The sequence below is a fragment of the Glycine soja genome, chromosome 13, assembly GCF_004193775.1.
Source record: "Glycine soja cultivar W05 chromosome 13, ASM419377v2, whole genome shotgun sequence".
NCBI lineage: Eukaryota > Viridiplantae > Streptophyta > Magnoliopsida > Fabales > Fabaceae > Glycine > Glycine soja.
This window is the reverse complement of record NC_041014.1, coordinates 27,501,309-27,516,518: the sequence shown is the minus strand read 5'-3', so window position 1 is coordinate 27,516,518 and position 15,210 is coordinate 27,501,309. Positions and strand designations below refer to the sequence as shown.

General features: G+C 35.0%; 2 protein-coding genes across 2 annotated transcripts; both read right to left on the bottom strand.

The window, feature by feature from the left end:
• Positions 1-250: 250 nt before the first annotated feature.
• LOC114382314 (60S ribosomal export protein NMD3-like) lies at positions 251-2,716 on the bottom strand. The gene is made up of 2 exons (XM_028341635.1): positions 2,593-2,716; positions 251-2,124 (listed from the first exon to the last, which is right to left on the bottom strand). Exon 2 carries the CDS (start codon positions 2,096-2,098, stop codon positions 566-568), a length of 1,533 nt encoding a protein of 510 aa, XP_028197436.1. The 5' UTR covers positions 2,099-2,124; positions 2,593-2,716; the 3' UTR covers positions 251-565.
• A 5,283-nt stretch (positions 2,717-7,999) lies between these two features.
• LOC114381746 lies at positions 8,000-8,998 on the bottom strand. The gene has a single exon (XM_028340967.1). The coding sequence runs from the start codon at positions 8,996-8,998 to the stop codon at positions 8,000-8,002; it is 999 nt and encodes a 332-aa protein (XP_028196768.1).
• Positions 8,999-15,210: the final 6,212 nt, after the last annotated feature.

Here is a 15,210-nt window from a genome sequence, read left to right as displayed (position 1 = left end):
AAACTCAAATTCGAATTCCTAACAACAGCAACAACGCAGGTGAAGATGATTCATCTAATTACAAGATAAAATATGAATTAGATTGTGTGGATGAATTGGGTCAAGTTTGGCAATAACGGAAATGATAAAGTTTCTCTATATATTTTTTTAATTTGAGACTCAGTTTAACTTCAATTAATTCAAATAAGCAAGGGGAAACCCCTTCTGAAAGCTATCAATACTTTGCCAAAAAAATAATTTAAAAGAACAATGATAAAAAAGGGGCGAATAATTGCATTGATCTCACGCGTAACAAGAGAAATTCTCCCTGAAAAATCCTGGAAAACTTAACAGAAAAGGAGCAAGGCATATTTCAGGCAAGCTGATAAAAGAATGGTAACACAAGCTATTTATAAGTATTGTTACTACAGCCTGCAAAATTACCATCTTATCATTCTTTCAATAAACAAACCATCAGAGATTGCCAATTAACACAACATAAATGGGAAAGGGAAAAGAAAACCTTTGACATGAACAAAAAGCCAAAATTCCATAAAATACTAATCAAGGTAGAAGAAGCTTTTTTTCATTCCGTCATGTTATCCTCTTCATCTTCATGCTCACTCAGATCAAGATCAGCCAACAACTCCTCCAATGGAACAGAAGATTCATCACCATCAGAAGGCTTGTACTCTTTATTTCGGTACAATGATATGTTGAACCTCATTTCAGGGTTTTCTTCCAGATCTTGAATGAATTGTTCATATTCTGAGACCATTTTATCTTGATCAACTCTTCCCTTATCATCAACCTCCATCTCAAGTGATTTAAGCTTCCATGAACGAGGCTTCCCACGCTTCTTTTGGTGCTTCTCTTCATAACTCTTCTTTATTAAAATAGCTTCAGGAATGTGTCCTTTGTACTTGTCCAATTCCATGTCATTACTATTAGCCCCATACAGATCATAACCAAGAGCATAATCACCAGGATTTAGAAGATGGCCAAGATGAGTCTTGATGTTAAATATCGTGTCGTTCTTTCCAAAATCTGAAACACGAGCCACCTGAGCATCTGCTAAACGATATTTCGTGCCACCAATAGTGACCTCAGATGAAACAGTCTCCACATCCAGCACTATATATTCCACCAATTGTCTGCTAGTAAGTAACGACTTAAAGGATGTTCTCCAGTACTGATCAGCATCTATGAAACAGTGTCTCAAGGTAAATGGATCGAGCAAAGCAATGCTGTTGGTAACCTTGGTGCAAATCACAAGTGGACCAATATTTCCCAAACTAACAGCAACTCTAGGAGGCAGACAGATTAAATCCTCACGGCAAATAGGGCTGATTTCAACAGAAAATGTATATTTGTAGTTGTAGTTATTACTCTTTGGATCATGAGAAACAAGCTGCTTATCATGGCGGCTCCTTACCGGAGCAACTTTCCCAATAAACTCCACAAATTTGACTCCATGACTTCGATTAGAGAAAAAGAAGTCGATACCTTGTTCCATCTGCTTGATTCGTATAGCAGTGGCAGCAGCACCATGCTTCAGAATCAGCTGCTCCAAATAAAAGAAAGTACGCCTGTGAGAAACGTGTTGCCTGAGTTGCACAGCAGCAACCCACTGGTCAGGATTAGCCTGGACCCTAGAACAGGATTCACACATATGTTCTTGTTGAACATACTCGACGGGATAAGACTGTTCGAGTATTGCTCCATTCAGAACCTCCTTCTGAACCTTGACCTTGACTTTTACCCTCCTGGAATGCGGCTCAGTCCAAATGAACTCAGCGTGCACCAACCTCACTTTATTCGAATTCAAATTCTTCTGCAATTTCTTCAAGCAAAATGTCAACAGCTCCTTCGATTCCAGCTGCAGCTTGACCCAACTTCTTGGTGGCTGCAAGTAACTTTCACACTCAGGGCAATGCACCAGCACTAGACGCTTCAGCAGTCCTTCTGTAATATCGACTTCCGAGCGCAGACACTTCACACACATATTAGCAGCATTTGGTTGCATTGGAATTCCACATTTGCAGCACAAAACACTGCCAATTGTTTGGTTAACCATGAACATACCAGATTCCTGTGCCATGCCGGATGAACCAAACATATTGATTGAACGAAGATACTATTTCCCTGTTCCAATTTTTTAAAAGATAAAAGAGCATGAGCACACGAAAAAAGGATTATATGAAAGCTTTCAATTGGAAAATTAAAAATAAACAAAAGAAAAGAGCCAAAGCTCACGTTGATTGATCAAAACTTGTGAAATATTCTGATTTATAAGGGAAAACAAAGGCGCAAATATGCATATAGTCTTTCGAACATATTGCAAGAATAAATAAAAAGCATTCAACATAAGGAATAAAAGATCAACAAAACGAGTACCGAATTGACAAGTGAAAAATTCAGAAGCTTGGAACAAAAATACAATACACCCACAAGCATAAATTCGTTAAAAAACTAAAAAAGATGAAATCTGAGTAGAGATTGGCATGGAGAAATTAAGAACATGGAACCGAAAGAAAGCAGAAGAAAAGAGTTTCTAACAAGGTATTCAATCACAAAAATACGATTAAAAAAACAATGAATTGAAAGACTTACTGTGTAGAGAAGGGTGATGGAGAGGTAGATCAGTAGTTTCTGCTGAGAAACAAGGTGAAGATGGAGGCAGCAGGCGTAGGAACAACCTATTAATATGGGAGACACCGAAACACCAAAACAAAACGAAGTTGAAAACAAATTCTATGACGGTGTGGCCATGTAGTCTTCTAGAAACTATGGGCTTTGACCCGAAACATTTAACATGGGCTTCGAGCCCTATTACTCATCAGCCCAAAACATAATTCTTTTTTTAATGTTTAGTTTTTTTATATCAGTTTTGAATTAGTTTTCACCATTTTTAGACCCCAATTTAAACAATTCTCTCTAATTATAAAAATGTTTTATTTTTTAAATTACTAAACCGGTCACTAAATTAATTCTTAATTACTAAGAGAATCTAATTTAATTGATTAAACAAAATGTGTGAATTTTATAAATCCTTGGATACTGTGTTTAATTTTATTTTATTTTTTCCTTTCAAAAATGTCAAAATTATTAATAAACTCAAACATAGTATAAGGAGTTATCAACCTTTATATACCACGTAGCCCATGTAAATAACAAGGCAAAAGAAAGACATGCATAGATAATAAATATTATTTTTAGCAAAAAAAAAGTACATAAATAATAATTTTTCATGGAATTCAAAATCTCGTTTTAATGAAGATAAGATCGATAAACATCAGGAAAAATATTATTTAGTTATATTATTAATGATTTTGATTAATTAATTTAATCTATAACAATATATAAATGATATATCCTCTCTTTTGATATACACATTTTGTGTAACGATCTTGCCCCTAAATTAATTAGGAAATTATCATATATTATATTTCCCACCAACACTCATGTGCAACCGCTCATGTATTAATTAGGAAATTAAGAAATTATGGAAGCTATTCAGTTTGTTTTAAATATAAAATCATATGCCACTACTAATTCACGCTTTGTGACTTATGGAAGTTACTCAATTTGTTTTAAATACAAACATAACCTGCAGTCCCACTACTAATCTACGGGAGGGAGTTGCTTTCACATTAACAACACAATTAATATGACGAATAATAATAGGATTGGCATCTATCGGACAACTAACCAGTCCACAAGTTATCAACAACCTAGTACAAGTCTCTTCATCTTTAAAATATAAATTTTATATTTTTTTCTACTATTCATTTTAGATGTATGTAATTTTTTTTTAAATAACACTATGTAGTATTTTATATATAATTTATATCTATAACAATAAATAAAAAAATATCTCTTTAAGTAATTGTCTTTGTTCTCCATTTTTTAGATTATTTAATCCTTTAAAACTTATCTTCATAAATAAATCCATATACTTAGTTAAAGAATAAAATGGAAAAACAATATAAGCATAAAAAGTTTTAAAAGTTCAATTCAGTAACCCACGATCCCATGTAATCTCCTTTTTCTCATTTCAATTTTTTCAGTTCATTAATCAATCCATTAATAACAATATATTTATCAAGAAAAAATAACAATATCAATAATATTAGTTACATGGAAGCATTTCCAATACTAGCGGTAGAAAATTAAGATTGTTTTACATTTAAAATATATAACAATAATAAATAGAAAAAAAAATATTTGTATACTCAAAGAGATTTGGTATAAAATAATTTCATATCTTTTTATTTTTATATTTAAAAATATAAACTATATCATATCTTTTTATTTTAAAGAGCAACTTCCTGATATAAGACAAATATCATTATTAAATATTTACATGACTATTTCAGATAACTAATCACATGATCTGATAATGATATGTAGCAATATAATTTTATTCTTATTTTATGGACAACATAAAATATTTATTTGATTAAATTAAATTCTCTAATTTAATTATCAAATAATTTTTTTTTTGCAAAGATTGAAACATATGTTCAATACTAAACCGATAGTAAATTAATCATAATTAATTTATTAATCAAGGTAGGTGTCTAGTTATATTCTTAACGTTGGAACAACATGAAGTAACATATTTTACCTTCAAAAATTAATAGAAGAATATTTATTTCCATCATTTACAACTAAATGTTAACTCTAGAGTATAGTATTATTGTCAAACTTTAATAAGTTAACACATTGTATTTAATCAATGAATGACTTCAATTTTTTTTCTTTCATTAATTGTTTTGACCAAGGTTTTAATTCTATCATAGAGTTCAAATTCATTACCTAGAATTGATGAATTTCTTGTTAATTACTCATTAATTCTACAAGTATTTAATCATATTTAATATTCATTCAACTAGTATCCTAAAATATTAGGTGTTCGAAATTAAAATATAATAAATAACTTGTTAATTACTATGATAATCTTATGTCAAAGGAAACTATTATATTTCTTATTGAATTTCCTATTCGAGGAAAACGTCGAAAAAAATAGAACGTGTGGGTTACGAACTTTAAGTGTGAAAGGTTCGAGAGTTGTTTTTACGCACGGAGAAGGTATTAGTACCCCACGCGTCCGTCACAAGGGATGACAACCTTCAATCAAGTATGCAAATATGACTTCAAAACTACGTATTTTCCCCTTTTTATGTTTTTATGTATTTTCCCTTTTTATGTTTTTTAGCTTTTTATGGGTCTTTTGTATTTTATATCTTTTTGTGTTTTTTATGTTTTTATGATTTTTTGTGCCTTTTTATGTTTTTTACTTTTTTGTGGTCGACAAGGGTGTTTCCCTCGCTCCTATGTATTCCTCAATTGCGATAAGGAAATCAAAACTACGTAGTTCTTTCAAAAACGGTAAAGTTATGGGTTGATTTTATGCTTTTGAACGGTCCAAGTTAACCGATAAAAGCAAAGATGATCATTTAAGGCGTTGGACCTTAAAACGGTTTTAAGTGACTTTGCAAACAAAGCTTGATTTGTGAGTTGATTTTAGCCTTAGTTTCACTTTGGTTATTAGTCAATTGATTCAAGGAAACTTTCAAAGAAAAACGTCCGATTGATTTTGTTGATTATTTTATTCAAAGATATTTTGATTATTTTATTATTATTTTTTCAAGATATTTTGATTATTTTATTATTTTTTTGAAGATATTTTGATTATTTAATTATTATTTTGCCTTTTTTTATTTAACCGAGATTACAGCGTGAACGATCAGTTGAATTTTATTTTAACAGTGATTAAACGAGATTACAACACAAATGATCGATTGAAATTCATTTTATCATTTATTAGGCGAGATAACAACTTAAATAAACAGTAAAAAAACTCGTTAAAATCGAAAGAAAAGAAAACCGAAAGTGAACAAAATGAAGATGAAAGCAAACGAAACAAGAAATGAATTGAAAGTCTCGGATTCGAACACTTACCAGTTAAAGACCGAAGAACGAACGAAGAACGGTGAAGAACGGCGAAAAATCTTCACAGATTTGCTCACAGAAACGTCTCAGAAGCGTTACGGAAGCACCTGGACTTGGATTTTCTTCATAGAAACACGTTTTTTCACCCAAAACAACTGAAATGCATAGCGTAGAGGTCAGGGATCCTTGAAACTCAGCCTCCTCCCCCTATTTATAGGAGAAATGGGGAGTTGCTTGCCGTCTAGAGGCTTCTTGAGGAAGATTTATGAGCGCACCCCAATTACTAAGTTCACCCCCCCTTTTCATACTTTACGGAAAAGTTACAAAAGCCTTATAGGAGCGTTTCAGAATTGATTTTCCTGTTTTTTTCTCTTCCCTTTCACCAAATTAAGTGAAATATGTCAACCCAAAGCCTCGGATGCCCTGGATGTCCCACAGAGGCTTCTTGAGGAAGATTCCTGAATGCGCCCTGTAATTGATAAATTCACCCCCCTTCTAGAATGTTCTGGATGAAGTTTCTTGAGTGCACCCCCATATTTGATAAGTTCACCCCCGCTTTTGTGTTTTTGGCTGTTTTCTTTCTGAAACGTCCCAAAACTTTAAGGATTCCATGACAATGAGTATTAAACATTTTGAAGTGGTCAAACGGAGGTCGCATGCCGACAAACAATGGTCCCCGGACGAAATTAGGGTATAACATTGGCCAAATCAGCAAACCATGGACTTTCATTCATCATGAATAGCGATTCATTTGGAAATTCATCTCTTATCTCCAGCTCCTTCAAAGTCACTTCTTTATTGACTAGTCTTGACAAGTGGTCAGCTACTAGATTTTTAGATCCCTTCTCATCTTGATTAACTAGATCAAATTCTTGAAGCAATAGAATTCACCTGATTAACCTCGGCTTGGAATTAGCTTTAGTCAACAAGTACTTAATGGCTGCATGGTCAGTGTAAACAATAACTTTTGATCCCACCAGGTATGATATGAATTTCTCTAGAGCATAGACAATTGCGAGCATTTCCTTCTCCGTGGTGGCATAATTCAGCTGAGCATCATTTAAAACTTTACTTTCATAATAGATAGCATGGAAAATTCTGCGCTTCCTCTGGCCCAACACAACACCCACAACATAATCACTTGCATCGCACATGAGCTCAAATTCTTGGCTCCAATCCGGTGTTGTAATGACGAGAGCGGACACTAAACTGGTCTTTAAGGTGTTGAATGACTTCAAACACTCTTCATCGAACAAAAAGACAGTGTCCTTGTTGAGCAAGTTACTGAGCGATTTGGTAATCTTCGAAAAATCTTTTATAAACCGCCTATAAAACCCAACATGCCCAAAAAAGCTTCTTACTCCCTTGACATTCATTGGAGGAGGTAGCTTTTCAATCACATCAATCTTCGCTTTATCTACCTCAATCCCTCTCACAAAGATTTTGTGTCCCAAAACAATCCTTTTTGAACCATAAAATGACATTTTTCCCAATTAAGTACCAGGTTGGTCTCTTCACATCGTTGCAAGACCCGCTCTAAATTTGCTAGACAATAATCGAAGGATGAGCCGAAAACAGAGAAGTCATCCATAAATACCTCAATGCACTTCTCCAGCATGTCGGCAAATATTTCCATCATGCATCGTTGAAACGTAGCAGGAGCATTGCAAAGACCGAAGAGCATTCTTCTCTAAGCAAACACACCAAAGGGGCATGTGAATGTTGTCTTCTCTTGATCATTCGGGTCCACAACAATTTGGTGTTAACCAGAGTATCCATCTAGGAAACAATAGAATGATTGTCCAGCTAATCTCTCAAGCATCTAATCCATGAAGGAAAGAGGAAAGTGATCTTTCCTTGTGGCATCATTTAACTTTCTGTAATCGATGCACATCCTCCACCCCGTGACTGTTCTTGTGGGGATCAAATCATTCTTCTCATTCCGGATTACTGTCATGCCACCTTTCTTAGGAACTACTTGCACAGGGCTAACCCATGCACTGTCAGAGATAGGATAGATGAGGCCTGCTTCTAGCAATTTAAGCGCTTCTTTCTGCACTTCCTACTTCATAGAAGGATTCAATCTTCTTTGCGCCTGTCTCACAGGCTTGTACTCGGTTTCCATGTTAATTTTATGCATGCAATAGGAAGGGCTAATTCCCTTAAGGTCATAAATGTGCCATCCAATAGCTGCCTTGTGCTTCTTCAAAACCTCCACTAGTCGAGACTCCTCATTATCCGTCAAAGAGTTGCTGATAATCACTGGATTTGCTTCATTCTCTCCCAAGAACACATATTTCAGATGCTCTGGTAGAGTCTTTAGGTCCATTTTAGCCTTCTCTGTAGGAACGTCCTTCTTCAATTCTTCAAACACAACTTTTTCTGAAGAACTTCCCTCCAATCCTTCTAACTCTTCTAGGTAGTTATGCAATTCTTTCTCTTCCTCTTTTGTCAGACAATCCATGGCATTGGTCAGTGCTTTTTCTAATGGGGATTGCAATACCATAGCTCTAGCCATCGTGTCCACCTCCTGTTCAACCTTCTCCACCTTAAAACATGCTTTATGGTCACTTGGATGCTTCATTGTGTCAAACAAATTAAAAGTAACCTTCTGATCATCAACACTCATTTCAAGGTTACCCTTTCCCATATCAACCATGCATTTGGCTGTCAACATGAATGGACGACCTAAGATCAGTGGAATCTCAGCATCTTCTTCTATGTCCATGACCACAAAATCAGCAGGGAATGTGAAGTGACGCACATTGACCAATACATCTTCCACTACACCATATGGCCTTGTGATTGAACGATCCGCTAACTGCAGTGTCATTCTAGTTGGTAGGATCTCCAGATTTCCTATCTTTCTGCACATGGATAGGGGCATTAAATTTATGCTAGCCCCTAATTCAATAAGCGCCTTTCCAACTGACACAACACCAATAGAGCATGGAATAGTGACAGTCCCTGGATCCTTGTATTTTGGTGGAAGGATCCTCTGAATGACATCACTACAATTGTCTTCCACCACAATGTTGTCACTATGGATGTACTTGCCCATCTTGGTAAGTAGATCTTTGAGAACTTTGTGTAAAGTGGCATCTGTTATAAGGCTTCTCCAAAGGGAATAATGATTTCCAATTTCTTGAAAATGTTAAGGAAACGAGCAAAGTATCGCTCCTTGTCCTTTTTAAACGACACTAAAGGATATGGTGTTTCCCTTTCTGAATTGGGGACAACCTCTTTCTTCTTCTCCCTCACTAGCTCACTCTTGGTCTTTTTCTCCACATTATCTTTTGTAGAAGCAAGCTTCATGATGATGAATCAAGATTGATTCAAGTAGTTTTGATGTTGATAAAGATGATGACAAAAAGCCCAAAGAATGATTTCAAGATTGAGTCAACAATTCAAGAATCAAGAGAAGTTTGATTTCAAGATTCAAGAGAAGATGAATTCAAGATTCAAGAGAATAAATCAAGAAGACTTCATAAGGGAAGTATTGAAAATATTTTTCAAAAAACAAACATAGCACAATTTTGTTTTTCAAAAGAGTTTTTCTCAAATTTTCTAAGTTACCAGAGTTTTTACTCTCTGGTAATCGATTATCAGTTTCTTGTAATCGATTACCAGTGGCAAAGTTTGATTTCAAAAGTTTTCAACTGAATTTACAACGTTCCAATTGATTTCAAAATGGTGTAATCGATTACAAGATTTTGGTAATCGATTACCAGTGCATCTGAACGTTGAAATTCAAATTCAATTGTGAAGAGTCACATCCTTTCATAAAATGCTTTGTGTAATCAATTACAAGGATTTGGTAATCGATTACCAGTGACAAGTTTTGAACAAAAATAAAAAAATGTAACTCTTCCAATGGTTTTCAGATTTTTCTAAAGGTTATAACTCTTTCAATGATTTTCTTGACCAGACTTCAAGAGTCTATAAAAGCAAAACCTTGATTTGCATTTGAAATATACTAACAACCTTTACAAACAACTTTTCCACATATTCTTTTACAACCTTTGAATCTCTTTGAACATTTTCTTGAACTTCTTCTTCTTCTTCTTCCTTTGCAAAAGCTTTCTAAAGTTTTCTGGTTTTTTCAAACCTTGAAAACAGAAGTGTGTTATTCATCTTTTTCATTCCTTTCTCTCTTTGCCAAAAAGAATTCGCCAAGGACTAACTGCCTGAATTCTTTTTGTGTCTCTCTTCTCCCTTTTCCAAAAGAACGAAAGACTAACCGGCTGAATTCTTTTGTGTCTTCCTTCTCCCTTTTCAAAGAATTCAAAACGACACAGTCTGAGAATTCTTTTGATTCTTCCCTTTCCCTTAAATAAAATATTTCAAAGGACTAACCGCCTGAGATATCTTTTGTTTCCCCTTCACAAAGTTTCAAAGGACTAACCGCCTGAGAACTTTGTCTTAACACATTGGAGGGTACATCCTTTGTGGTACAAGTAGAGGATACATCTACTTGGGTTGTTGTAACTGAGAACAAGAGAGAGTATATCTCTTGTATATCAGTTCTAGTGGAGGGTACATCCATTAGGTTGTTCAAAGAGAACAAGAGATGATACATCCCTTGTGGATCTTTGCTTGTAAAGGACTTTACAAGGTTGAAAAGAAATTTCAAGGACCGCAGGTCGCTTGGGGACTGGATGTAGGCACGGGTTGTTGCCGAACTAATATAAAACTCTTGTGTTTGTCTTCTTCTTCCCTACACTCTTTAATTTCCGCTGTACATTTTAATTATCGTTTTTACTTTTGGTTAAGTTTCCATTTCTGTTATTCACTTTCTTAACATTATAATAAAAGCCTAAGAGGGTAGATTTTTAATTAGTAAAGTTTTAGTAATAATTAATTCAACCCCCCCTTCTTAATTATTCTGAGGCCACTTGATCCAACATCTTTTCTCTCATTCCCCTCACTGTCTCTCTTTTTGGTATTTTTTTCATTTTCTTCCTCATCAACCTCATTTATTTTTCTCTCTCCCATCTGATCTCCCTCTTTTTCTTTCTTTTCCTCAGCTCCTAAATTCTCTTCTTCATTGGTCCTTCCCTCATTCTCCACAACTAATTCCCTTTTGCTTCTAGTCATAATAGCTTTACACTCTTCTTTGGGATTCTTCTCTGTATTTGCTCCAAAGCCTCAAGAAGAATTTTCAGCTATTTGTTTGCCCAGTTTCCCCACTTGGATTTCTAAGTTTTTGATGGCTGACTCAGTGTTCTTATGATTAGACATTGAAACCTTCATAAATAGAGCCAAAGTTTCTTCCAGCTTGGTGGTTCTCTCATACAAGTTAGGCCTTTGATTAGGAGGTCTATTGGAAGGTCCTCCTTGATCCTTGTTGAACTGATTACATGGGTGTGATCTCCACTCTTGCCCTTGATTTTGATTGAAGTTTCCTCCTTGCTGGTAACCTGAAAAACCGCCTGAGTGAAATCCTTATCTATTTTGGTTCCCCATATAGTTTACCTCTTTAGTTGCATCATCTTGGGCTATACAATAGTCGGATTCATGAGCTCCTCCATAAATACTGTAGCCTCTAACTTGCATAACTGTTGAATGAGAAGGCTGAGCCGCTTGCAACTGTTTTGGGAATTTGCTAAGTGTCTCCATGAGTGATTCAAGCTGTTTGGTTGACAGCTTATTCTGTGCCAACAATGTGTCGTGTGAGGAAAGCTCCAACAGGCTTCTTTTTGTGGCATTATGCGTCCTATCACACAAGATAGCATGATCACTGGCTGCCATGTTCTCAATAAGCTCCATTGCTTCCTCTGGAGTCTTCAACTTAATCTTTCCTCCGGCTGAAGCATCTAACAATTGCTTGGACTGTGGCCTCAAACCGCCAATGAATATATTCAGCTGAATAAGCTCGATGAATCCATGAGTCGGTGTCTTCCACAACAAGCCACATAATCGTTCTAGAGCTTCACTCAAAGACTCCTCCGAAAACTGATGAAATGAGGAAATTGCTGCTTTGCCTTCAGCTGTCTTGGATTCAGGGAAATACTTCTTCAAGAATTTATCTACTACTTCTTCCCATGTCTTCAAACTATTTCCCTTGAAAGATTGCAACCATCTCTTTGCTTCACCTGCTAGACCGGCATCCCTGCTATCTTCACTATGTTGCAAATTTCTATATAAGTTGTAAGGTGTGCATAAGGGTCTTCTTTAGGCAAGCCATGGAAAAGATTTCCTTGAGTCAGCTGAATCAAGGAGTGTGGATAAGAAATGTTGTGTGCTTGGACTTCTGACCGCGCAATACTTGTGAAAAATTGTGGCACGGTGGAGTTGGAATAATCCTCAAGAGTCACCCTCTGTGGTTGATTATCTGCCATATTAGCTTCAGATGCACCAACTTCGGATTCCCTCAAATTTGTAGGAAATGATGATGACGATTCAGATGAAAGAGTTCTCTCGCCACTTGGATTGGTTGTCCTCTCTTGTAAAGCTTTCCTCCTCTTCTCAGTGTTGTTTCTCTTGCAAGTAGCTTCGATCTCCAAATTTATGGAGTTAAATCCCCTGCTGGAGTTTTACCTTGCATACAATAAGTAACTAAACAGAGCAACAGTTAACCAAGTTAAGAGATAAAATTTAAATTGTAAATAGTCACAGGAAACAATCAAAGAATAAAGAATAAATGTTTCCAAACTGAATTATACTTCTAAGTGGAAAGAAATTCCTCGGCAACGGCGCCAAAAACTTGTTCCTTCTGCTGGTAGACAAGTTTACCGATTCGCACAAGTAGTATATAAAACGGTAAGATCGAGTATCGTATCCACAGAAAATTTGTTTCACGTAGACTATGTATATTCAGTATGTAAACACTTTTTAAGCTTGAAAATAAGTAAATATTAAGTAGTAAATTAGGTTTTCCTCAATATTAACTACGTGGACAATATTAAAATACTCAAAGCTGTAAAATGTGACAAATATCAAGTTAAAAGCGTTGGGGAGTTTCCTGCTGAAATTTCTCATGTCGTATAAAAGGATTTTTCTCTATTTAACGTTATCCTAGTGTTCTTACACCGAGAAAATATTCAGACCATGATTCCTCACATGAATGAACCTAACTCTCTTAGCTTTTGTTCTTGATTCCTTAACAAGCTCGTTCTAAAAGAGTTGCACTAAGCATACAGTGTAAAATATACTAGATTATTGCACTCCATTCCTAGACATACAAATTTCTAGCTTGATCTATCAAGTTCTAAGGTTTTAAAGCATTTTCCAACACTAAAAAGCCTAACTAAACATACAAATGGTTGATCACGCCACAAACATGTAAAATAAATATGGATGGAAGCAAAGAACACCAGAAAGTAACATTAAATAGATAGTTAGAACATTACATCAAGAGTTTTAGTAGTTACTCCTCAACAAAGAGGTTCTAGCCTTCCATTACAAGTAAAGTTTCAAAATATAAAGAAAATGTTTTTGGTGAAAGAAAATGGAAGAAGATGAAGGAGAATGTCTTCTCTAGCCTCTCAGCCCTATTTCTCTCTGTTTTTCACATAGAAAGGCTTGGCTAGACTTTGGTTGTTGTTAGTGACCTTTGGTTTCCGCCAATCTCAGTGTTTTAAAGGCTCTTGGACTTCTCAGTACACGAAGGCTCGCTTAGCGAGCATGTCTCGCTGAGCGAGGGTAAGTGAAAATTTGCTTAGTGAGCTTGGGGGCGGTAAGCGCAAGAAGAGACAACGTCCTCGCTGGGCAAGCTTGTTGCGCGTTGAGCATGCAGATCTCTGACTTATCCTCTTCTAGGGTTTCCCATCCGCTAAGCCAGCTGGCTGCCTCACTAAGCGGATGAGGCTTGCTTAGCCAATTTGCCTCGCTAAGCGAGTTCATCAGTAGCTTTTTGCACCTTCTCTTCTTTGGCCTACAAACTGAGTTGAATTCAACATTAGGTCACAAAAATGGAGTTTCTACTCTATAAAATCACATAAGAAAGAAAATATATACAATTTCCACAAAAAGAATCATAAATTTGAGGCACGTTGATGTTTTCTTGCAAATTTTCAATAGAATACTAACTCATGAATAACAACTAACAAGCAGCTAGAGGTCTGTATATCTAGGAATAGAATGCAGTAATCTAGTATACTTTGTACCGTGTACGTACTGCAACTCCCTTAGAATGAGTTTGTTGAGGAATCAAGGACTAAAACTAAAAGAGTTAAGCTCTTTTATATGAGGAATCATGGTCTGAGTAAATCGATGGTGCAAGAACACTAGAATAATATTAAATAGAGAAAAACCTATTAGTACGGCAAGAGGAAGTTCAGTAGAATACTCCCCGACGCTTTTATTTTGATATTTATTCCGTTTTACAGCTTTGTGTTCATTTTGTCATTTGTTTAAGTAGTAGAATTGATCAAAGAAAACCAAACCATTAATGAGTTCTTTATTTTATTACCAAAGCTAAAAATGTTTACATACTGAATATACGACATCTAAGTAAAACAAATTTCCTATGAACACGATAATTAGACTTACCGTTTTAAATACTACTTGTGCAAATTGATATACTTGCCAATTGTTTAACATCTAGCATAAATTAATTTCATGCAATATAAATGGTTGGAGACTACCATTGTTATTTGCACTGATATTCTATTTATTTTTTGTTGTGAGATTTTAATTTTATTAATTTACTCTTTGTTGTAAGTATTATTTTTCGTGAGTATTTTTACTTGGATTTTGCGGGGAAGATTTAGCAATGAATATGATGTTGTGGTAGAAAGGTTGGAAGATTATCAATTGAGTCTTTTCAAAGCCTTAAGTTTTACTATCTATATTTTTTTGCATCTTATTTGTTTGTATGGGCTGGTTTGGTTATGTTATTTTTTTTTATCAGGTGTTGTAATTCTTAGCTTGGGTGTATATCAATAATTTTTCTATCATTTGAATTTTCGTAATGCAAGGTAAGTTTCTATCTGAAAATTATTCACTCAAGTTTTTCATTATTATTATTGTAATTTCCAGTCATAGGAGTGGATTTTATTTTCAAATTTTGTTTATCAATTTCCAAGTATAATGATGTGTTATTGTGTTGTGTTGACAGGATGGTTCAATGATTTTTTTGAGCTGATTTTCTATTTTTATTCTTCTAATCCCAGATTCTGCATCGTACAAGGCCCATAAACGATATAGGACAGAGCTTCATGTAATTCAATATAAGGAATGTTTACTTTTAGAGGTCATATACATAATTGTACATGAATTGGACCCCAAACATGTAGCAATTGTATACCAATTAATTATATATATTTATAT

Bases quoted from the DNA above. Each gene is read 5' to 3' on its own strand.
- LOC114382314 (XM_028341635.1), bottom strand. From the start codon at position 2,098: ATGTTTGGTTCATCCGGCATGGCACAGGAATCTGGTATGTTCATGGTT.
- LOC114381746 (XM_028340967.1), bottom strand. From the start codon at position 8,998: ATGGGCAAGTACATCCATAGTGACAACATTGTGGTGGAAGACAATTGT.